Consider the following 23414-nt stretch of genomic DNA (forward strand, 5'->3'; position numbering starts at 1 on the left):
CTTTATACAGTATATTGTTTCAATATTAATTATTTTCTCCCTCATTATACTGAGTTGTGTGTTCTGTGTTTTATTCAGTAGTTTATCTTAAACACAGAATCTAGACATCACACACAAGCACAAAGAATAGATTTCAAAAGGTCAATAAGTTGCTCAGGACTAATCATAACAGCTGTGAAAGGACAGTGTGACAGATCAAAGGTGAACGAGTTTTAAAAGTGGATCTCACAGACCTGCGGTATGGACTCGACCGTCTCGTCTCTCAGCTATAATGCAGTAACATTCCTCACCATCTGCTTATAGCAGCTTTATATAAAATCTGTGTGTGTGTGTGAATCAGCAGCCATGTGACCGACACGATTATTTTCCAATCTGCTGCTACTCTGACACACGTGTGTTTGGGTAATGTTTGCGACTGCTGAAGGTCAAAAATCATTAGAAAGCTTCTAAACTAATAAAATTGACCTTAAACCCTACATGATGATTACAGCAAGACATCGTCCACCGCAAACACTGAATCTGCAGTGTTGTGTTTGTCAATTTTGTGAAGTTGTGTAAATGATATAAAGGGTTATAAACATGGCATTTCAGCCATTTTGTAGTCATTCGGTTTGACGATATAACGGCTCAGCTTAAACCACAAGCCACACACATTGAACAATGTACAGTCCACACAGTGCATTGTGGGATACGGTATTTGTGTATAAGTGACGAAGAAGTGAGCAGGGATCATGCTTCAGGGCTTTACGGTGTGACTCTGCCAGACGACATGCTGAAAAGGTTAAAATGATAAAACATTTTTGGTTTAAAAATAGAAAACATTTTATTCTTCATCAGTGACAAGTTCAGATGAAAGACAGTTACTGAAACAAGCAGAAAGAGAAATTAAACTAAAATTTTTACCATCAGAATTAAAGACGTTAATATTAGTAAGTGTGGCGGATTCTCAACTTCACGCTCACACTCACTTCAGAAAGACAGAATAAGAAATATTCCTCAGAGGAAAAACAGGCTGGCTGGAGCACTTCCTCTCCTCTCACACAGTCAGCCTGAATCACTCACAATCACCTCTGAGGTTAACAGAGGACACGATCATGAAGACACGCCAACAAGGACATGCTAATTCACTGGAACACCACCACTGAACAAAACCACAAAAAGCAACAGTAGAGAAAATCTAAAGCCAAACAGCAACATGCACAAAAACTATTGACTCAACAGAATAGTGAGTCTCTACTACAAAACTACAAATTAATCAGTCGATTAGCCAAGCTGGAAGAAACTCTGCTTCCAGGACTACAGAGTGAATGGGAGCAGAGGAACCGCCATCTTTTGGAGACAAAGCATGTGGTAGGAGATGAAGCTCCTGGGAGACAAGGCAGAAGGATGATGATGATGATGATCTCCACCCTCCTGTACAGTAGTGCCAGGATGAAGCGCCACCTCCTGGGGATTATTGACCGTTTGTGAACAGAAGCTCCAGTCCTCCGCAGGGTGTTTATTTGTAGCTGTAGTTTGTGTTACTGCTGCTGTAGCCACCAAGGTTTGGGTAGGCGCTCTGCTGATACCCATAATTCTCTGCTCCAGTTGCACCTGTCTCAAATGTAGACTAATTAGAATATGCTAGAGAGAAAGACAGTCTTTTGTTTATTAAGACAGCAGTCGGTGTAAAAGTGTGATGAACACAGACCACACATTTACTGCATCAGGCACAATAGGGTTAACACTTACTTCAGTGGGTCACTACAGGAGTGTGTGTGTGTGTGTGTGTGTGTGTGTGTGTGTTTCTCTCACCCCCATAGTTGTAGTTCTGGGTATTCTGGTAGCCGTATCCATAATCAGGTCCCACAAGAGACTCCTGGTTCTGTCCAGAGTTTTGGTTCACGGTCTGTGTGTTCTTCCTGTACTGGCCGTACTCGTGGCTGTGCTGGCTGTAGTAGCCACTGGCGGGTGGAGGGACGGCCTGATACACCTGCGCGTGTGTGTCGGAGATGCTCTGTTCCTCCTGAGAACCCACAGTGTTCAACTCACCACTGACCGAGAACCCTGAGGAACTGCTTGCTGCTGTGTACACACACACACACACACACACACACACACTTTACTTCTCTTCAGATACAGAGTAAGAGGTTAGGGTTAGATTTTACACTGCCTATGTAGAAATTGCATAACTCTCATCAGACATAACGTTCTAAAAACAACTGTGCGATGCAACTGTGGTGAAAATTACTGTGACAAAAAAGGTAAAAGCAATAAAAGTCAAATGTTGAACAGACAACTCAGATCTCTCACACACACACTTTTGATCTTGGATCAACAATGTAAGCTGTCTCACCTTTAAAAGTGGAGCCCTTAATGTTAACTCCTCGGCCACGCCCTCTTCCTCTACCACGCCCAGCACTATATGAGACTCCACCCATTCCACCATAACCCTACACATACATTCATCAAATCAGACAGGCAAAAAGAGCATGAGACAGTTTGGTCATTCTCTCACTCACACACTCCGTGGTAGCTCTGTGTGTGTGTGTGTGTGTCACCATCGGAGGGAATTTCTTCTTCTTCTGGCTCTCAGGGTTGTCATTGGGGAAAAGCTTCTCTAGAGCAGCCAGAGCAGCATTCGCCTTCGCCAACTTCTTATTAGAACCTGAACCTTGAAACTTCTGTCCATCCACCTCCACCTGGAACGAGCACGCGCGCACACACACACACACACACATTCACTCTCAGTCATTGCACACTGTTCACCTTGTGTATTTAGAAGTATGCATAAAGCTGTATGCTGCCTGTGAGAGTAACGATATTCAACGAGACGAAGATTAAAGGTTCTGACTGCAAAGTTGAATTCTGGGTAAAATGTTCTATTTCTGTTGCTGTTGGAGTTTTGAGATGTTGCGCTGCTGCGCACACACACACACACACCGTGTATCCTGTGTGTAAATGTTTAGACGAGATAAAAAGCGTCCCGCATTTTATGATTTCAGAGATCGCCGGAGCAAGTGAGCAACTATATCACGTGACCACCGTGGGGCGTCTGAGCTACTTTTAACCAAAAAGAGTTGGCGTGGGTTAACATGCTTTCAGCTCTCCCTCTAGCTAAAGCCAGTGGAAAAAGAAAGTCTACTTAGTGCATGTTACTGCAAGATCGAGCGAGGTTAGAGGATGTATCATTTTTGTGGACAGATAACTAAATCATTCTAGCTAGCGCTTAGCTATCTTAGCCTTAGAGTGCATGGGCTCAACTCCACGGTAGCGAGTATGGAGTTACACACCAAATATTTTAATCTTACAGGGAAAGAAACGAGAACACAAAAGCAGGAACAGAGAAAAGATATAAATATTCATCTTTTGTTTCACGGATCTATTTGCGAACGTCAATCACAAATTACAACCCTGAGACTCAAAACTCTCCGAGGTCGATGCAGAGTCACGATGTTTTCCGCATATCACCATCTTGGTGTGATGCAGTTCCATAGTTAAGCTAATTAGTTAAAGCTCCACACATTCAGCTGTTTCCGTAGGGCCATACTGTTTACCTCAAGAGGGAGGAAAACGGTCCCAAAACGGAGAAAAGCGACCCTCAGCACATCAAACTGATCACATCCCGTCCACATGATATTGTTCTCACGGGATGGAGGAAAACGTCATACACAATAAAAAAAAAATTTCAGATGGCTTTGCAGTCAGTACCTTTAAATAAGTGAACAGAAGGAAGCACAATGTTTATGGTACAGCACTGCATTCAGTGTGATTAAAAACACGTCTCTCGCGCACACACATACCTCAATGGTGAAGATCTTGTCATTAAATCGTCCTTTCACAGAAACGACTTCATACTTCAGACTCCGCCTCTTTTCATTGAGCTCCATGACAGGGTTTTTCCCGTGTTTAGTGAGAATCGGCCCTCCCTGTAATGTAGCCTACACACACACACACACACACACTTCTGGGTATGGGTTTTGTGGAAAATTGTGTTTAAGTTTTATATTTACTCATAACTCTGTGCATGTGTGCTCGTGTGTGAGTGACAGAGACCTGACTCAAAAAAAAAAAAAAACAACCCAACAACCCACACCCAAGCGCGTACATCATAAAAATACGATTTTTATAAGAAAAAGTCTACAAGAGACTGGTTACAAAAGGGGGAAAGTTTAAAATGAATAAAAACAATTTTAAAAAACTTCAACTACATTAGAATTTTAAGACCATCCCTTCTTTCTGATTCAGAATACATAAAAAAAAGTAATCTTGTCCCAAAATATCATAAAATTGACGCATTGGGTCATTTTTAACAAATAAGTAAATAAATATATACAGTGGTGCTTGAAAGTTTGTGAACCCTTTAGAATTTTCTATATTTCTGCATAAATATGATCAAAAACATCATCAGATTTTCACACAAGTCCTAAAAGTAGATAAAGAGAACCCAGTTAAACAAATGAGACAAAAATATTATACTTGGTCATTTATTTATTGAGGAAAATGATCCAATATTACATATCTGTGAGTGGCAAAAGTATGTGACCCTTTGCTTTCAGTATCTGGTGTGACCCCCTTGTGCAGCAATAACTGCAACTAAACGTTTGCGGTAACTGTTGATCAGTCCTGCACACCGGCTTGGAGGAATTTTAGCCCGTTCCTCCGTACAGAACAGCTTCAACTCTGGGATGTTGGTGGGTTTCCTCACATGAACTGCTCGCTTCAGGTCCTTCCACAACATTTCCATTGGATTAAGGTCAGGACTTTGACTTGGCCATTCCAAAACATTAACTTTATTCTTCTTTAACCATTCTTTGGTAGAACGACTTGTGTGCTTAGGGTCGTTGTCTTGCCGCATGACCCACCTTCTCTTGAGATTCAGTTCATGGACAGATGTCCTGACATTTTCCTTTAGAATTCGCGGGTATAATTCAGAATTCATTGTTCCATCAATGATGGTAAGCCGTCCTGGCCCAGATGCAGCAAAACAGGCCCAAACCATGATACTACCACCACCATGTTTCACAGATGGGATAAGGTTCTTATGCTGGAATGCAGTGTTTTCCTTTCTCCAAATATAACGCTTCTCGTTTAAACCAAACAGTTCTATTTTGGTCTCATCTGTCCACAAAACATTTTTCCAATAGCCTTCTAGCTTGTCCACATGATCTTTAGTAAACTGCAGATGAGCAGCAATGTTCTTTTTGGAGAGCAGTGGCTTTCTCCTTGCAACCCTGCCATGCGCACCACTGTTGTTCAGTGTTCTCCTGATGGTGGACTCATGAACATTAGCCAATGTGAGAGAGGCCTTCAGTTGCTTAGAAGTTACTCTGGGGTCCTTTGTGACCTCGCCGACTATTACACGCCTTGCTCTTGGAGTGATCTTTGTTGGTCGACCACTCTGTGGGAGGGTAACAATGGTCTTTAATCTCCTCCATTTGTACACAATCTGTCTGACTGTGGATTGGTGGAGTCAAAACTCTTTAGAGATGGTTTTGTAACCTTTTCCAGCCTGATGAGCATCAACAACGCTTTTTCTGAGGTCCTCAGAAATCTCCTTTGTTCGCGCCATGATACACTTCCACGAACATGTGTTGTGAAGATCAGACTTTGATAGATCCCTGTTCTTTAAATAAAACAGGGTGCCCACTCACACCTGATTGTCATCCCATTGATTGAAAACACCTGACTCTAATTTCACCTTCAAATTAACTGCTAATCCTAGAGGTTCACATACTTTTCCCACTCACAGATATGTAATATTGGATCATTTTCCTCAATAAATAAATGACCAAGTACAATAGTTTTGTCTCATTTGTTTAACTAGGTTCTCTTTATCTACTTTTAGGACTTGTGTGAAAATCTGATGACGTTTTAGGTCATATTTATGCAGAAATATAGAAAATTCTAAAGGGTTCACAAACTTTCAAGCACCACTGTAAATCTAATTTTAAATGTGAAGCTGCCAGTGTTTTTATTATGAACTCAGGATTTGTTGATCCTTCTCCCTTTATCTTGGTCTTCCTCGTTAGCCATATACTCATTTTTGCCTGGTTTAATCTAAAAAAAAAATAAAAAATAAAAATAATAATAAATTATATATAAAATAATAATTCACAATTTATTTAACCCTGCCCTTCACCATACTTAGGACCAAAACTAAAAAGTTGCTTTATGAGGACCTCTCCAAGCTCTCCGCACCACCCTTTAATTAATCCAAAACAGCCCTTCAGGTCTTTTACATTTTAGAAATAAAATGACTTGTCATTTCCTCCTCCTGACAGGAGGACACTCCTTCCCTGTAGCAGAGTTGATGTGCGCCATGTGTTGGGTTGTGATCACGGCCCCGTGTACATCCCTCCACTGGAGATCTGCAGTTTGCTTCTCCACAGGGGGCTTGTACAGGGACCTCCAGCGCCCTCACGGGGAAGAGTCCAGACCCAGCAGACCCAACCACTTCAAGTCCTTCAGTCCTTTCAAAGAGCCGGTATGCAAGACTTTCACGCAACTGAGCAACAGAGTTTTCTTTGGTGTGCTTTCAAAGTTCAGCAGTTGTAATGCCCTGAGAGATAACAGGGCTCCTCTTTCCTCCTGTTCGTCTTCCACCCTTGGAGACGTTCTGACCAGAGGAAAGTAGCGTTAGTCACTGTGTCCCTGTGCCTCAGACTCATTGCTTGCTTCAAGCACCTCCCTGAATGTCCTGGGCATCACTGAGATGATTTCAGCCAGAGGGTTTTTTTTTTTGGTAGAAACCAGATGGATTTGATACCAGTATTTCACTCCAGTTAGCCACATTCTATCATGTCAGCTTTCAGAGACTCGACACTTGTTATTCTGGCTCTCATCAAGAGCATACACAGGACTGAAGATCTTCGAACTGGAGTTTGAATCCACGGGTTAAAATATTTGATATAAAATACGCTGTACTGTCTGTATTTGGAAGGCCTTAATCCAATTGTACAGGTCAACCAACCCTTGTCCACCTTCCTGTGCTGGTAGGTACAGGACCGAGGCTCTCATCTAGTGCACCCCAGACAAAAAAAAGTCCACTAGTTTCCTCTGCATGTCTCTTATCAGAGAGAGAGAGAGAGAGAGAGAGAGAGAGAGAGAGAGAGAGAGATTCTTTATTCTCATTGCACATTACTATGCAACAAAACACTGTTTGAGGGCTCAGATCACAGCAGCATGTCAATAAAATAAAATAAATATACATAACCTTTTAAAAATCAGCATACTGGCATATAAACAGCAGTATAAATTGCAGTATGTAATTACACAATGTAACCAAACACAGTAAGGTGCAGAGTGTGAGCCCAAGTCTGGATCAGGCCTCCAGCAGAGCTTTTACAGCCCTGGGGAAGAAGCTATTTTGGTGTCTTGCTGTTTGAGACTTTATGACCCGAAGCCTGCCAGAGGGGTGGGTGTCAAAAAGACATTGTCCGGGGTGAGTGCAGTCAGTCCTAATCTTTGTGGCTCTGTTTCTCAGCCTGGCAGAGTAAATCTGTTCCAGGGATTGAAGAGAGGTACCAATGATTTTAGATGCAGTCCTGATGATCCGCTGCAGATCTTTCCTCTCCTCTGAGGTGCAGCTGGAGAACCACACTATGCATCCACAGCTCAGAACACTTTGTATGGTGCACTGGTAGACGTTGGTGAGGAGCTTCTGTGAGAGCCCAGTTTTCCTCAGGGATCGCAGGAAGAAGAGTCTCTGCTGGGCCTTCTTCACCACCTCTCTGGTGTTCACTCTCCATGTCAGGTCCTCTAAGAGTTGAACACTGAGGTACTTGAAGCTCCCCACCTGTTCCACCTCCTCTCCAGAGATCACCAGGCTGGAGTTTGTTTTAACCGGTCATTTTCTGAAGTCAACAACAAGCTCCTTTGTTTTGTTGGTGTTGAGGAGCAAGTCATTGTTCTGACACCAAGATGTGAGGGCCTGAACTTCCTCTCTGTAGGCTGCCTCATCGCTGTTGGTTATCAACCCCACCACAGCTGTGTTATCTGCAAACTTGTATATTTGGTTTGAGTTATGAACAGGAGAACAATCCTGTGTGAAGAGTGAGTAAAGGAGTGGACTAAGAACACAGCCTTGGGGGGTGCCAGTGTTTAAGATGGTGTTGGAGGAGATGAGGTCTCCAAGTCTCACATGCTGTGGTCTGTTGGAAAGGAAGTCCTTAATCCAGCTACAGAGGTGGCGGTCCAGGCCCAGACACAGCAGCTTGTTGACCAGCTTGCTCGGATTGACAGTGGTGAAGGCTGAGCTGAAGTCAACGAACAGTATCCTCACATAGGTGTCAGGGTTCTCCAGGTGAGTTGGTACAGTGTGAAGCATGAGGGAGATGGTGTCCTCAGTGCACCTATTGGTTTTGTAGGCGAACTAGTACTGGTCCAGGTCAGCAGGGGCGGAGGCTTTGATGTAGTTCATCACCAGTCTTTCGAAGCATTTCATAATTATCGGTGTTAGCGCAACAGGCCGATAATCATTCAAGCATGTGACTGCCGAATGCTTTGGGATGGGGATGATGGTTGCAGCTTTAAAGCAGGAGGGGACTATGGCCTCCTTCAGTGACTTGTTGAATGTCAGTGAAAACAGCCACCAGTTGGTGTGCATATGCTTTTAGAGCACATCCTGGGACCCCGTCCGGACCGGTTGCTTTCCTGCCATTGATACTGAGCAGGGCCCGCTTAACCTGGTACTGGTGCAACACCACCGGATGTCTCCCTTTCTGAGGGGGGCTGGAGGTGTGTGAAGGACGTTGACTGTGGGTGAGGGATGCTGGGGATGGCTCACTCATGTTGGTGTTGCTTCTGTCAAAACGGGAGAAGGCGGCGTTCAGAGGATGGTGGTTCTGGAGCCATGAACTTGCGCCACAATCAGGTTGTTGACTGCCAGGACTCTCCCCCTATGGGACAGCTGTGGCAGGATCCAAGTCCATTTAGACAACTTGACGCACACTTTTGCCACTACTCCTTCACATTTCTTTTCCTTGATCGTCCTCTGTGCTGAAGTAGATACTCAAAGTAGATAAGTTGACCCCTAGATATTCGATTCTTTACCCCATTTTAAACCTCCTGGTCACCTTGGAGGACCCTTTCCTTGCCACTTTCCTGTAATAAAGCCTTCAGATTTCTCCTAGTTTACTTTAGCTGAGAGCGCTTTCTTGTACATCTCCAGATTTTTATTTAAAACACCCTGATGTCTTCCTCTCCTTGAATAAAAACTAACATCATCAGCATACGCTAAAAGATCTTTAGGCCTTAAACTATGCACAACCCACCCTTACATTTTGGCTCTCAGTTTACACAACAGTGGTTCTATGATCAAGTTGTAAATTTGTCCTGAGATGGGGCCATCCTTACCCAATCCCTCTACTCACCATCACCAGGTATCTCAGTCCCCCCCCCCCCCCCCAAACATCACTGAAACGTTACTGTACAGTAATTTTACCCATTTGATTAACCCACCTTCCAAGCCATATGATCCCAGAGTTTTAAAAAGATGGGTGTGATCGACCGGGTCAAAAGCCTTCTCTTAGTTTACTGATGATCATCCTAGGTCTTGTGTATTGTGAATAAGAAAGATATATTATTCATTATTGTACGGTTTGGTCCACACAATGATTGATCAATCTGCACGAGTGTGTCCATACAGTGTCTTGCAAAAGTATTCATCCCCCTTGGTGGAGGGTCATTGTCCTGCTGGAATGTGAACCGTTGTCCCAGTCTCAAACCTCTGGCTGACTCGAACAGGTTTTCCTCCAGAATTGCCTTGTATTTAGTGCCATCCATCTTTTCTTCAGTCCTGAACAGCTTTCCTGTCCTTGCAGATGAAAACTATCCCCACAGCATGATGCCACCACCACCACCACGCTTCACTGCAGGAATGGTGTTCTCAGGATGTTGGGTTTGCGCCACCCATGGCATTTCCCATGATGGCCAAAAAGATCAATTTTAGTCTCATTTGACCAGAGAATCTTCTTCCATGTGTTTGGCGAGTCTGCCATATGCTGTTGGGAAAACTCAAAACGTGTTTTCTTAAGCAATGACTTTTTTTTTCTGGTCACTCTTCCATAAAGCCCCGCTCTGTGGAGTGTACGGCTTAAAATGGTTTTATGGACAGATACTCCCATCTCCACTGTGGATCTTTGCAGCTCCTTCAGTGTTATGTTTGGTGTCTTTGTTGCATCTCTGATTAATGCCCTCCTTGCCCGGTCTGTGAGTTTTGGTGGGCAAGGCCTTTTCTTGTCAGGTTTGTAGTGGTGCCATATTCATTCCAGTTTGCTATAATGGATTTAATGGAGCTCCCTGGGATATTCAAAGTTTGGGATATTTTTTATGACCCAACCCTGATCTATACTTCTCCACAACTTAGTCTCTGACCTGTTTAGAGGCTCCTTGGTTTTCATGTTGCTTGCTCAGTAGTGTTGCAGAGTCAGGGTCTTTCCAGAACAGGTTGAGCTCTACAGACATCATGTGACAGGTCATGTGACACTGATTGCACACAGGTGGATCTTAATCAACTAATTATATGACTTATGAAGTGAATTGGTTGGACCAGCTCTTATTTAGAGGTTTCATACAAAAGGGGGTGAATACTTATGCACACTCCATATTTCTGTTTTTTTAATCTTAATTATTGTTTGTGTCACAATAAAACAACAATTTGCACCTTAAAAGTGGTCGGCATGTTGTGTAAATCAAATGGTGCTAACCCTCCAAAAATCCATTTTAATTCCAGCTTTTAATGCAACAAAACAGGACAAACACCAAGGGGGTAAATACTTTTGCAAGACACTATATTGCTTCAACCCCTCACTGGGGTGCCTCTCCTACCATCTCCCAACTATACATGAAGTGCATCACCCACTGAGCCAACAGCATAATGCAGGACAAGTCCCACCTATCACATGCACTGTTCTTCCCCCTGCCACCTAGCAGAAGGCACCGTAGCGTCTGAACCGTCACTACCAGACACTGCAACAGCTTCTTCCCCCAGGCGGTCAGAGTCCTCAACTCACTGTTACCCCAAAGAACTGACAGTTCAAACCGAAACTACAACTTCTCATCCACTTGCACCACACTGCCCATTTGCACACACTAGGGCTGAACGATCTATCGTTTTCGACCAAAAATCGCGATCTGGCAACACGATTTTGGGATCGTCAAAGCCGCGGTTTTTCTCAGTGCTCCTAAACTGACCCATGTTTTGTTTCGTCAATAAATTGTCCTCATTTTTTACACTACAGACAAAAAATTACGTTCAGGAAAGCCTTGACACTCAGTGTGAAAGAATTTTGTGAATATCTCCTTCCGTTTTCGTGTAAATCCCCGTTGTTTGGAGGGAGCGCTGTGAGGGAAAAGTGCGCTTTCTCTGTGTCTGAGCGCGCGGGTGGGGGAGGGGCTGCTCGCTCACTCTCGCGCACACAGGAGGGAGGGGCCCTGCAATAGCGACTGCTACAGCCACTGCATCACTCTTATTTCCCACAGGGGAATTGTTGGCTCTAGTTATAATTTATAATGCTTATCTACATTCTTTTACAAAAGTGCAATATTTTGATGCTGCTGAGCCATTGATCAACCTTTTTTTATGTCTGATATGTTGTAGATGGGAAAAGTAAAAGAAGCAAAAGTTTACTTAAGAAAGATGGCTCTCTTTTTATTTTAAGTTATTATAACTTGTTCCTCAGGCACTCAATGTTAATAAACAGGCCTACATTTGAAATCTGTTGACCTCAGTTTTCATTCTTGCATTAGCTTTATGGAATTCATTGTATTAATTAATTTGCACTGAAACTTGATTTAAAGAAAAAAAAATCGTGGTTGAAATCGAAATATCTGCCAGAAAAATCGCAATTCAATTTTTTTTTTAAATTGTTCAGCCCTAGCACACACACACACACAATGATCAGTTTACACTCGTCTTTTCTTGTTGCAATATCCTGGTGAAACTTGAATTCTTCAAACTCTTGGATTTTTGCACTAAAAATGAACATTTGCACACAGATGCACAATGTCACTTTGCACCCATCTTTGTCTTGTCATTTATGTTGTTTATTGTACTTAGGTAGCTATATTTTTAGATAGCTAGATACAACCCCGATTCCAAAAAAGTTGGGACAAAGTACAAATTGTAAATAAAAAAGGAATCCCTTAGCAAAAAGTAGTATACTTAAAGTTCATTTTATTAAGTATGCTTCAGTATAGCAAGTATACTACAGACCATGTACTTTTAGTGTACTAGAAAGTATACAAATTTAATACTTTTTTGGACTAAATTGGAACATTTCAAGTTTATAAAAGTATACTTTAAAGTTCATTTTAAGTTTGCAAAAGTACACTTCAAAGTATACAAGTACACTCATCTATATACTATCAATGTACTTGGTATATCCCTCTCATATGCTTAAAGTATACCACAAGTACACTTATCAATATACTGCCATTGTACTAGTTATATACTTCAAGTCCCTATTTTTAGTTTATTATTGTATACTTTAAGTACACTGTTATAAACATTGGTTATTTCACTAGTTTACTTGGCATATTACTTTTTTTTGGGGGGGGGGGGGGGGGGGGGGGCTTTTTTTCACCTTTATTGGATAGGACAGTGTAGAGACAGGAAATGAGCAGGAGAGAGAGACAGGGAGGGATCAGGAAATGACCTCAGGTCAGAATCGAACCCGGGTCCCCAGATTTATGGTATGGCGCCTTATCCATCTGAGCCACGACGCCTCTGTTTGGCATATTACTTGTAGCTTACTATTTATATACTGGAAATATACTCCTTAAAGTATTCTTAAAGTTTACTCATACTGTATGCACACAAGAGTGTGATGCATTTACAAAATCACAAGACAATGTTGAAAACAAGTTTGATATATTTTCAAACATTTCTAAAACAAAGACCTATGAAATCAAGTCCTTCCTTACTGGAGAAAACGAAAAAGTGCACATCTGCATGTAAAAATGTAAACAATCATCTCTTGATCAATAAAGTCAAGTCAAAAGTTTCTGTTTTTGTGTATGATTTTAAGGTACATAAAGATAATGCAATTGAGCACACGTACTACATACTGTAAAGTTTTAAACTCCAGCATTATATTAATATATAAATTAAATGTTGAGCATGAGTCAGTGACTTGACCCTATTATGCACTTGGAGCAAGATATACTAAGTATTAGTACTTTGTGGCAGAAAAACGTAAAAAGTATACTAAAGTATAAGTTTTAGTATTAAAGTACAAGTGCAAGTCTTAGTATTAATGTACTTAGTCTTGGACTTTTGTTTATACTTTTCAGTATAAGCCAAGTATACTTCACTATACTATTCTTAAGTATATAAAATATAGTTTATAAAAAGTCAACTTCAAGTATACTTCCTCAGTTTTAGTAAAAAATAAGTATACTCATAGTACACTTGAATAAACTTCTTTTTGCTAAGGGATGCAATGATGTGGAAGTTTCAAAACTCCATATTTTATTCAGAATAGAACATAGATGACATCAAATGTTTAAACTGAGAAAATGTATCATTTAAAAAGAAAAATTAGGTGATTTTAAATTTCATGACAACAAAACATCTCAAAAAAGTTGGGACAAGGCCATGTTTCCCACTGTGAGACATCCCCTTTTCTCTTTACAACAGTCTGTAAACGTCTGGGGACTGAGGAGACAAGTTGCTCAAGTTTAGGGAGAGGAATGTTAACCCATTCTTGTCTAATGTAGGATTCTAGTTGCTCAACTGTCTTAGGTCTTTTTTGTCGTATCTTCCGTTTTATGATGCACCAAATGTTTTCTATGGGTGAAAGATCTGGACTGCAGGCTGGCCAGTTCAGTACCCGGACCCTTCTTCTCCACAGCCATGATGCTGTAATTGATGCAGTATGTGGTTTGGCATTGTCATGTTGGAAAATGCAAGGTCTTCCCTGAAAGAGACGTCGTCTGGATGGGAGCATATGTTGCTCTAGAACCTGGATATACCTTTCAGCATTGATGGTGTCTTTCCAGATGTGTAAGCTGCCCATGCCACACGCACTAATGCAACCCCATACCATCAGAGATGCAGGCTTCTGAACTGGGCACTGATAACAACTCGGGTCGTCCTTCTCCTCTTTAGTCCGAATGACACGGCGTCCCTGATTTCCATAAAGAACTTCACATTTTGATTCGTCTGACCACAGAACAGTTTTCCACTTTGCCACAGTCCATTTTAAATGAGCCTTGGCCCAGAGAAGACGTCTGCGCTTCTGGATCATGTTTAGATACGGCTTCTTCTTTGAACTATAGAGTTTTAGCTGGCAACGGTGGATGGCACGGTGAATTGTGTTCACAGATAATGTTCTCTGGAAATATTCCTGAGCCCATTTTGTGATTTCCAATACAGAAGCATGCCTGTATGTGATGCAGTGCCGTCTAAGGGCCCGAAGATCACGGGCACCCAGTATGGTTTTCCAGCCTTGACCCTTACGCACAGAGATTCTTCCAGATTCTCTGAATCTTTTGATGATATTATGCACTGTAGATGATGATATGTTCAAACTCTTTGCAATTTTACACTGTCGAACTCCTTTCTGATATTGCTCCACTATTTGTCGGCGCAGAATTAGGGGGATTGGTGATCCTCTTCCCATCTTTACTTCTGAGAGCCGCTGCCACTCCAAGATGCTCTTTTTATACCCAGTCATGTTAATGACCTATTGCCAATTGACCTAATGAGTTGCAATTTGGTCCTCCAGCTGTTCCTTTTTTGTACCTTTAACTTTTCCAGCCTCTTATTGCCCCTGTCCCAACTTTTTTGAGATGTGTTGCTGTCATGAAATTTCAAATAAGCCAATATTTGGCATGAAATTTCAAAATGTCTCACTTTCGACATTTGATATGTTGTCTATGTTCTATTGTGAATACAATATCAGTTTCTGAGATTTGTAAATTATTGCATTCCGTTTTTATTTACAATTTGGACTTTGTCCCAACTTTTTTGGAATCGGGGTTGTAGTTAGATAGCTAAATGCTTAGCTTGATAGCTAGAGTTCTTTATACACCTTGTTTTGTAATCTTCCATTTCTCTATAAATGCACCTTGGGGAGCCTGAGAGAAACACTATTTCAATGCACTGTATACTTGCATATGGATATACCGACAATTAAGCCCTCTTGAATTTTCTTTAGTCTGTTTCAGCAAAAACACCTCGAGAAAAATAGGTCCACAAAATTGCCCTCTCACTGCACACACGCGCTCACACTCCAAACACTGCTCACACACTCAGCATGCACCAGACAGACAGACAGACAGACAGAGAAAAAGAACCTCAGCTCCGTCTCCTCCAGCAGCCGCAGTTCTGTTGGTTCCTGTGGTAACAGTCTCCTGATCGCTCTTCTGATCAGTTGCAGGTGAAGGCTCTGTGGCTGTGATCATTATACCCAGAGCCTGTAGGGCCTACACACACACACACACACACACACACACACACACACACACACACACACACACCCCTGAAGGATCGTCATGACCGTTACATTTGTGTTCCACTATTTTGTTTTCAATACAAATGCCGTGACCACAGTATGATACACTGAAGGCCAATTTACGCTTCTGTGTCAAATCTACGCTGTAGGGTACAACGTGGCCTCATGTGCACCTCTCCAGAAATGTAACGTCATGGCGACCACAACAACTGTGATTGATCCTCTTGGTAGCATCACATTTCCTCCTATGGAATTCTGGCTGCTCCTTCCTTCTCCGTGAAAATGGGAACTCTACCAGGATATCACGTTCATATAAATATATACAGTGTGAGGCTCTACAGTGGCTGTAGATAACTATAACAGCTAATTTAATCCTGCATCGAATACTGTGGATTTAAACACGACGGCATTGTTTTTACTGCACTCTGAGTCAGTCGTACAGCTGAATACAGACGAGTTAAAACACTTCAGAAATGCTTTCAGAGACAATTCACTTGATTTATAATTAATCATGTTAGGGTTCTTTGCCCCAAGTAAATTTGTTTCAAAATAACATTTTGTCTGCATTATTTTCTGTTTATTATTCCTACAGTGAAACACGGGGCTCGCATTCCACACCACTTCTGTGTGAAAAAGCAGTAAATTCTGGTGTTTTTCATGTGATAGTGCCTCCTAGAGAAAATCATCTTGCATGCAGCTATAAATACTTCACCCTGCGCGAGTGTCGATGCCGTACCTATAGTGCAGATTCTACACATACATATAAGTCAGCCTTAAAGTGTGTGTGTGTGTGTGTGTGTGTGAGAGAGACTGTGTGTATAGTGTAGATTCTACACATATGTATAAAATCAGCCTTAAGGAATGTGCGCGTGTGTAAGAGAGAGTCCGTGTGTGCGCAAAACACACTTTTTGGGCGACAAGCAGTTTGGCGTTGCGTTTCGAGGGTCCTGTAGCCTCATACGTTTTGCCCTTCACTTCAATGGCCATGGTGAAGTGGGGACTGTGTTCAGGGCCCGTCTGAGACAAGAGCCGATACAGCAAACCTGGTTGCAGCTGATTCAGCATCATCACAGCATTACTGGGCTCAACGACAATCTCTGTATGCACACACACACACACACACACACAGTCAAAATCCATCATAATGGTGTGACAGTAAATTCTAGAGCAAAAGCACATGATGCAGTGGTGAACAATACAGGCATGGGGTGGGGAGGGGAGGGGTGCACGCTCACCACTCGCACAGTAATGGTTTGGGTAAAGAGAGTTGATTTTGGACCGTCACCCTTTCTAGTAGAAGAATGTATTTGTGAGTGCCCTGTTGTAGAGGTTGCGCTGCAGTGTGTGGATTAAACAAGAGTTCCAACATAAAAATAGAATTTACTCTGTTATGTCATGGTATGTTGTATTCTGTTGCACACGACTGTCATTTACTTTGAGTTTTAACAGAATTTATTAATTTTATGTAAATTTTCCTGTTTTCACTCATCAAAGTCGTGAAAGCCACAAAAACTAGCATCCAACACACCAACACACATTAAGCCAAATGGGAGTCTCAACAAATCAACCAATCCAGATCTCGGCGTGAGACACGTCACTCTGACCTCTCTCTCTGAAGGGGATTCCCTGAAACAAAAACACAGCAGTGTTGTGATAATGTTTTGATTTCCTGGAAAAACATTGCGGGACTTCCAATCGTTTTTAAATGATGAAACACAGACTTGCATCAGCTGCAGGCCTTCTACATCTGTCCCGCTCCACCCTCTCTCAATCCATACACATCCTAAAGCTGTGGATGAATGCTAACTTTTTAAAACTTATTGCTGATAAAACGGATCTTCTACTGACCGGTTCCAAATCAACTCACTCTTCCAATAGTAGTTTCAATCCGGTCATTAAACCTTCACCCACTGTACACAACCCCTGTGTTATCCCTGATTCTGCTCTCTCTTTTGAAAATCACAAACTCCCTGTCTAAAACCATCTTTTTCACCTCCACAACACTGCACATCTCCATCCTGCACTCAGCACCAAGGACGCTGAAAACAGTCCTCCATGCTTTTATTACATCATGATTAGATTATTGTAATGCTCAGTTCATTGGTCTTCCAGTCAAGTTCATTACTTGGCTTCAGTATGTTCAAAACCCTGCAGCCAGAGTCCTCACCCACACTAAACACTCTGCACACATCACCCCATCCTCCAGAACCTCCACTGGCTCCCCAGGCCTTTCAATTACATGAAACCTGTGACGGATAACGTCGTAGGCACCCAAATTAAGGTCAAGTACCCAAAATATGATACCAAAAGTAAAAAAACTAAATGTTGATTAAATAAACTTGGCTGCATAGAACCCAATGTCTTGACTTTCTTCTTTAAAAACACCCAAATTAGCACGTATTTCTCGTAATTGATGCGAAATCCGCACCATTCCCATGTTGTTCGGAGTTTGTCGAACTAGCCGTAAGCCTCGCGCAGAGCACGAATTCTCCATCAATGGCGATCGGCACACCATGATTTCGTGGAGGAGCGAGACTCGCGTACCAATGACCAGAGCGGGATTTCCACATTAGGTAAATCAGGTAAAAGACTGAATAAAAGAGCTATTCAGGACACAACTGTGTGTATTTAAGATACAGCTTGCAGCTTAAATACACACAGTTGTATAAATGTGGGTGGAATCAGTGACTTGGAGCTTGGTCCTCTATTACCCCTTTTCCACCAAATCAGTTCCAGGGCTGGTTCGGGGCCAGTGCTGGTTCACAACTCGTTCAACTTGCGAGCCAGCTGAGAACCAGTTTGCTGTTCCATAGCTCAGGGTGCTAAGGGGAGCCACATCATTATGTCACTGTATACGCCAGTTACGTCGCTACGTTTGCATAAACCTTGGTGCGAACATCGAAGCAACAACAACACGGAGAAGAAGCAGCAGCAACTACAACGGAGGACTTCGCGTTTGTACAGCTGCTGATTCTCGTCGCTTAAAAATGGCAACCTTTCGCAGTCTTGCTATTGTTGTCGGTCTTAACAACTCCACCCCCCGACGTAAGCGGTTCTTTCCTCTGGCCCAGCAGAGAGTTGGTGCTAGTCTGGAACCGGTTTTTCTGGCCCCAGAGCCAGTTCTTTGTCAGTGGAAACAGAAAACCCAGTTCCAAACTAAGCACTGGCCCCGAACCAGCCCTGGAACTGCTTTGGTGGAAAAGGGGCATCGTTGATGATAGTCTTAGACACTGGCCTTTCATTTAAACTAAGATCTTTTACCTGACTATATACTGTGAATTGCGCTGCCAATTCTTGTGATGTGACTGAAAAACCTTTTGTGTCGCAGGTCTGCAACAGGTTTGTCTCTTTGATGGCAACAGTGCAGAACTTGCGTTTTCATTCCCAGGCTCTTTTCCTCCAGGCTCTTCTCAGGCCCCAACACATCTTTTAAATACTAACTAACTGTATTATAATTATTTTTGTCATGGGCATCAAGAGGGATTAATGCTGTAGACATTTTGCAATAAAGGTAAAAATAACATTCATAGATTTCGTTATTTATTCATAACTTTGTAGCTAAAAAAGCAGCAGCAGGTTTAAACACAGAGCGCTGAGAAAACAGCAGTTTGCGTGTGCAGAAAAGCCCAAATTACCCTGCATCACGACGGAAAAAGCCCAAATTCAGAAATATAAGGTGTAGCCCAAATTATGTAATTGAAAGGCCTGCTCCCTGTTCTGTACCACATTCAGTATAAAATTATTCTGTTTACATTTAATACACTCCATGACCACACTCCTCAGTAGCTAATGGAACTACTTCAGTCCTACTCTCCCATTCAGTCTCAGATCTTCAGCTTCTGGTCTGCTATCTGTTCACAAATTTAAATTGTCCACCATGGGTTCCAGGGCATTTACAGTGCCTTGCAAAAGTATTCATAACCCTTGAACCTTTTTCACATTTTTCCACCTTACAACCACGAACTTAAGTTTTTATTGAGATTTTATGTGATAGACCAACACAGTAGCACAGAATTGTGAAGTGAAACGAAAATGATAACTGGTCTTCAAAATTTTAAACAAATAAAAATCTGAAAAATGTGGTGTGCATTAGTATTCAGCCCCCTGTACTCTGATACCTCTAAATACAATCCAGTGCAATCAATTGCCTTCAGAAGTCGTCTAATTAGTTAATAGAGTCCTACTGTGTGTAATTTACTCTCAGCATAAATACACTTGTTCTGTGAAGGCCTCAGTGGTTTGTTAGAGAACACTGAAGAACAAACAGCATCATGAAGACCAAAGAACTCACCAGACAGGTCAGGGATAAAGTTCTGGAGAAGTTTAAAGCAGGGTTAGGTTATAAAAAAATATCCCAAGCTCTGAACATCTCAAGAAGCACTGTTCAATCCATCATTCAAAAATGGAAAAAGTGTGGCACAACTGCAAACCTACCAAGACATGGCCGTCCACCTAAACTGACAGAGCGAGCAAGGAGAGCACTGGTCAGAGAAGCAGCCAAGAGGCCCATGATCACTCTGGAGGAGCTGCAGAAATCCACAGCTCAGGTGGGAGAATCTGTGCACAGGACAACTATAAGTCGTACACTCCACAAATCTGGCCTTTTTGGAAGAGTGGCAAGAAGAAAGCCATTGTTGAAAGACAGGCATAAGAAGCCATGTAGGGGACACAGCAAACATGTGGAAGAAGGTGCTTTGGTCAGATGAGACCACAGTTGAACTTTTTGGCCTAAATGCAAAGCGCTATGTGTGGCGGAAAACTAACACTGCTCATCACCCTGCACACACCATCCCCACTGTGAAACATGGTGGTGGCAGCATCATGCTATGGGGATGCTTTTCTTCAGCAGGGACAGGGAAGCTGGTCAGAGTTGATGGGAAGATGGATGGAGCCAAATACAGGGCAATCCTGGAAGAAAACCTGTTGGAGGCTGCAAAAGACTTGAGACTGGGAAGGAGATTCACCTTCCAGCAAGACAATGACCCTAAACATACAGCCAGAGCTACAATGGAATGGTTTAGATCAAAGAATATTCATGTGTTAGAATGGCCCAGTCAAAGTCCAGACCTAAATCCCATTGAGCATCTGTGGCAAGACTTGAAAATTGCTGTTCACAGACGCTCTCCATCCAATCTGGCTGAGCTTGAGCTATTTTGCAAAGAAGAATGGGCAAAAACTTCAGTGTCTAGATGTGCAAAGCTGGTAGAGACATACCACAAAAGACTCGCAGCTGTAATTGCAGCAAAAGGTGGCTCTACAAAGTGTTGACGCAGGGGGCTGAATACTAATGCACACCACATTTTTCAGATCTTTATTTGTTTAAAATTTTGAAGACCATTTATCATTTTCGTTTCACTTCACAATTCTGTGCTACTCTGTGTTGGTCTATCACATAAAATCTCAATAAAAAACTTTTAAGTTCGTGGTTGTAAGGTGGAAAAATGTGAAAAAGTTCAAGGGGTATGAATACTTTTGCAAGGCACTGTAGGGTCGCAGCCCCCAAGCTGTGGAATTCTCTCCCTCAGGGTCTTTGTAACAGTACATCGCTTCCCAAATTCAAAACTCAAGTCTTATCTGCTCGCTCTCTCTCTCATTGCTCTCCCTCCTCTCCTGATTGCAGACCGTTCATTCTTTTTCTGTGCTCTGAGCTTGTCTGCTGTCTTCATGCCCATTTTACTTGTGATTTTGTTGTGTTCCTTTTCTGTTGTGTCTTTACTTTGTTGATTTGTTCGTCATTCTGTTTGTGTTTGGTAGTGCCTTTATTCTGTAAAGCGTCCTCGGGTTGGCGAAAGGCACAAAATAATTTAAATTTCTTGTTATTAGCAGTAGGCAGCTAGCTCTCTTGCTTCCTTGAAAATATCATCCTGATGCTGCGTCACTCCTCATTCTGCACCAACAGAGTGAACGACTGAGCTAATGCTAGCTCGCAACCTAAAATTAGCTCTAGTTAAAGTGAAATGCTTCCGCTGTCATCTCTCAGGAACATGGGCCAAACGTAAAGCACTTCTTTCAGATGTGATGGTGCACGGTGTGTCTGAGCTGGCGTGTTACATGCACAAATTTCCATGAGAAAATGTCACAAACAAGGAGACAGGGATGCCTCCACTGCCAACATTTTAGTCCTTCTTGCTACTAGTTTATTATTTGCCAAAATATATTTTTTTTAAAAATGCACTTCAAAATGAAAGGAAGCTATTGAAGAAAAACAAGAATCTTGTACAGATGCATGGAAGACAGACAACCAGAAAATGAGACACAGGGAAAAGAGAGACGGCAGGGAGGAAGTGGGAGAGAGAAAGACAGACAGACACACATGCCTTTACGAGGGACTTTACTGCTGCTTGACTCATCAGTGGGAGACTCCAGCGGCCGCTTCGTCACATACAGTCCTGGCACTGTGGTTTGGGCTGCATAAAAACACACACACACACACACACACACACACACACGGAGGCTAATTGCATAGGGAACACTGCTTTTTAAGCAGAAAGAGAACAAAAAATAAATTAATTTAAAAATTAAATATACAGAAGCATCACAACAGAGGATACTTTTGTGTGCGTGCGCGCGTGTGTGTACGTGCGTCTGTGTGTGTCTGTGTGTGTCTTACAAGTGAGTGGGTCACTGTACATGTGCCCCACTTTGGGTGACAGGCGGTTCATCCCCAACACTTTGTGGATCTGTCCAAATGCCATGAGCCGCAAAGCAAACTGGGAAATAGAGAGAGAACACTTACAGCTGTGCAGGACATCACTACTCACCTGTCTCTGATCAGACAGCAGAACATTCACCCATCACACAACACAGGACACATCAAGCACATGCCAATGTAGCTCTGTTATACACTGTAGAACTGCTATTGGGGACATTTTTAAGCATCTTGGCACTCCGCCCTTCACAAACAGGCTCCACCCTTTAAAGCTCAGAGGCAAAGCTTTTCAATTTATGCACATTTGAAACTTTATATGTTAAAAAAACCCTCTGTAATTTTCTTCTGGTCCCAAGAAGTATTGTTAATAAGTAATAATTAAAATACATTAGCGCGGATCGTGGTGACTTTCTGCTTGGTGATTTTCGTGACCACTCGGCACGTGACGTCATTCAAGACAAACAAATCGCTTGAGTTGAGTCCACTTCCGTTTACTTGCATTGCCGTTCGGCTTGAGTGCAGACGTGGGTTCGGGAATTTCCAAAGAAAAACCATGCCTTACTGTTGTGCAGTGAACTGTAACGGGACCGGTTCAGGAAGAAGTTTTTACCGTTTTCCGAGAGAGGAGAAGAGGCGGAGAGAGTGGATTGTGCGTGTGAAGCGAGAGGGTTGGCAGCCGGGTAAATACGCCGCTCTGTGCTCCAATCACTTCGACGACGATTCATTTTTGAAGAATCCCCATCCGTTAGAGAGTTTAGGTGTCGGACAGAGAAGCTCAAACCTGACGCTGTTCCGACAAAATTCAAGCACAAAATCAAGCAGTCAAAAAAGAAACAGACCAGCAACGCTCAAGCAAAAAGGAGAAGATTGGAGGTAAACATTTTTACCTTTTTCATTTAAATGCTCAGTAGTTGGAAAAAAAATAAATAAATAAAAATATCATTGATAGACTAGATGTCAGGCCCAATATATTGACACCGGCAAATGCCGCGGATGGCAGGCTAATGTGGCCTGCCGGCGCACTGTCGAGTAATCCTTCCCTATATCCACTAGGGAGGGATGTTTAATTATTCTTCAAAAGGGCTCTTATTTAGTATTACAACGAAAGCAGGAATTTATCATAACTACCAGGATAAATCGTTTGGGCGCGAGTCTTGTTGAGGTCCGGGGTCACCGCGATCAGAGTCGGCCGAGTCGCTGTCCGATTCCGAGGCCGCGCGGTCAAACCAGTGAGCCACATTCACCGATTGCTTCGCAACGGCCATAAGTCCACACGTATGCGGTTTCACCTCTCGATATTCAATTTGGAGAGTTCCTACTTCAAA

At 42.5% G+C, this 23414-nt stretch overlaps 1 protein-coding gene across 3 annotated transcripts in view; it reads right to left on the reverse strand.

The window, feature by feature from the left end:
- Positions 1 to 797: 797 nt before the first annotated feature.
- The window catches only part of ilf3a (interleukin enhancer binding factor 3a), a 33283-nt gene continuing 10666 nt past the window's right edge, over positions 798 to 23414 (reverse strand). For 2 of the 3 annotated variants that reach the window (XM_060918511.1, XM_060918510.1), the window contains exons 11-19: positions 22051 to 22150; positions 21758 to 21847; positions 16347 to 16537; positions 15283 to 15411; positions 3783 to 3920; positions 2541 to 2681; positions 2336 to 2432; positions 1795 to 2064; positions 798 to 1593 (exon numbers count right to left, since the gene is read on the reverse strand). In XM_060918511.1, the coding sequence (XP_060774494.1) occupies positions 1499 to 1593; positions 1795 to 2064; positions 2336 to 2432; positions 2541 to 2681; positions 3783 to 3920; positions 15283 to 15411; positions 16347 to 16537; positions 21758 to 21847; positions 22051 to 22150 (1251 nt within the window). In that variant the 3' untranslated portion in view covers positions 798 to 1498. The remainder of the gene's footprint in view (positions 1594 to 1794; positions 2065 to 2335; positions 2433 to 2540; positions 2682 to 3782; positions 3921 to 15282; positions 15412 to 16346; positions 16538 to 21757; positions 21848 to 22050; positions 22151 to 23414) is intronic. The other variant, XM_060918512.1, reaches the window with a different exon arrangement.

The sequence above is a fragment of the Neoarius graeffei genome, chromosome 4, assembly GCF_027579695.1.
Source record: "Neoarius graeffei isolate fNeoGra1 chromosome 4, fNeoGra1.pri, whole genome shotgun sequence".
Taxonomy (NCBI): domain Eukaryota; kingdom Metazoa; phylum Chordata; class Actinopteri; order Siluriformes; family Ariidae; genus Neoarius; species Neoarius graeffei.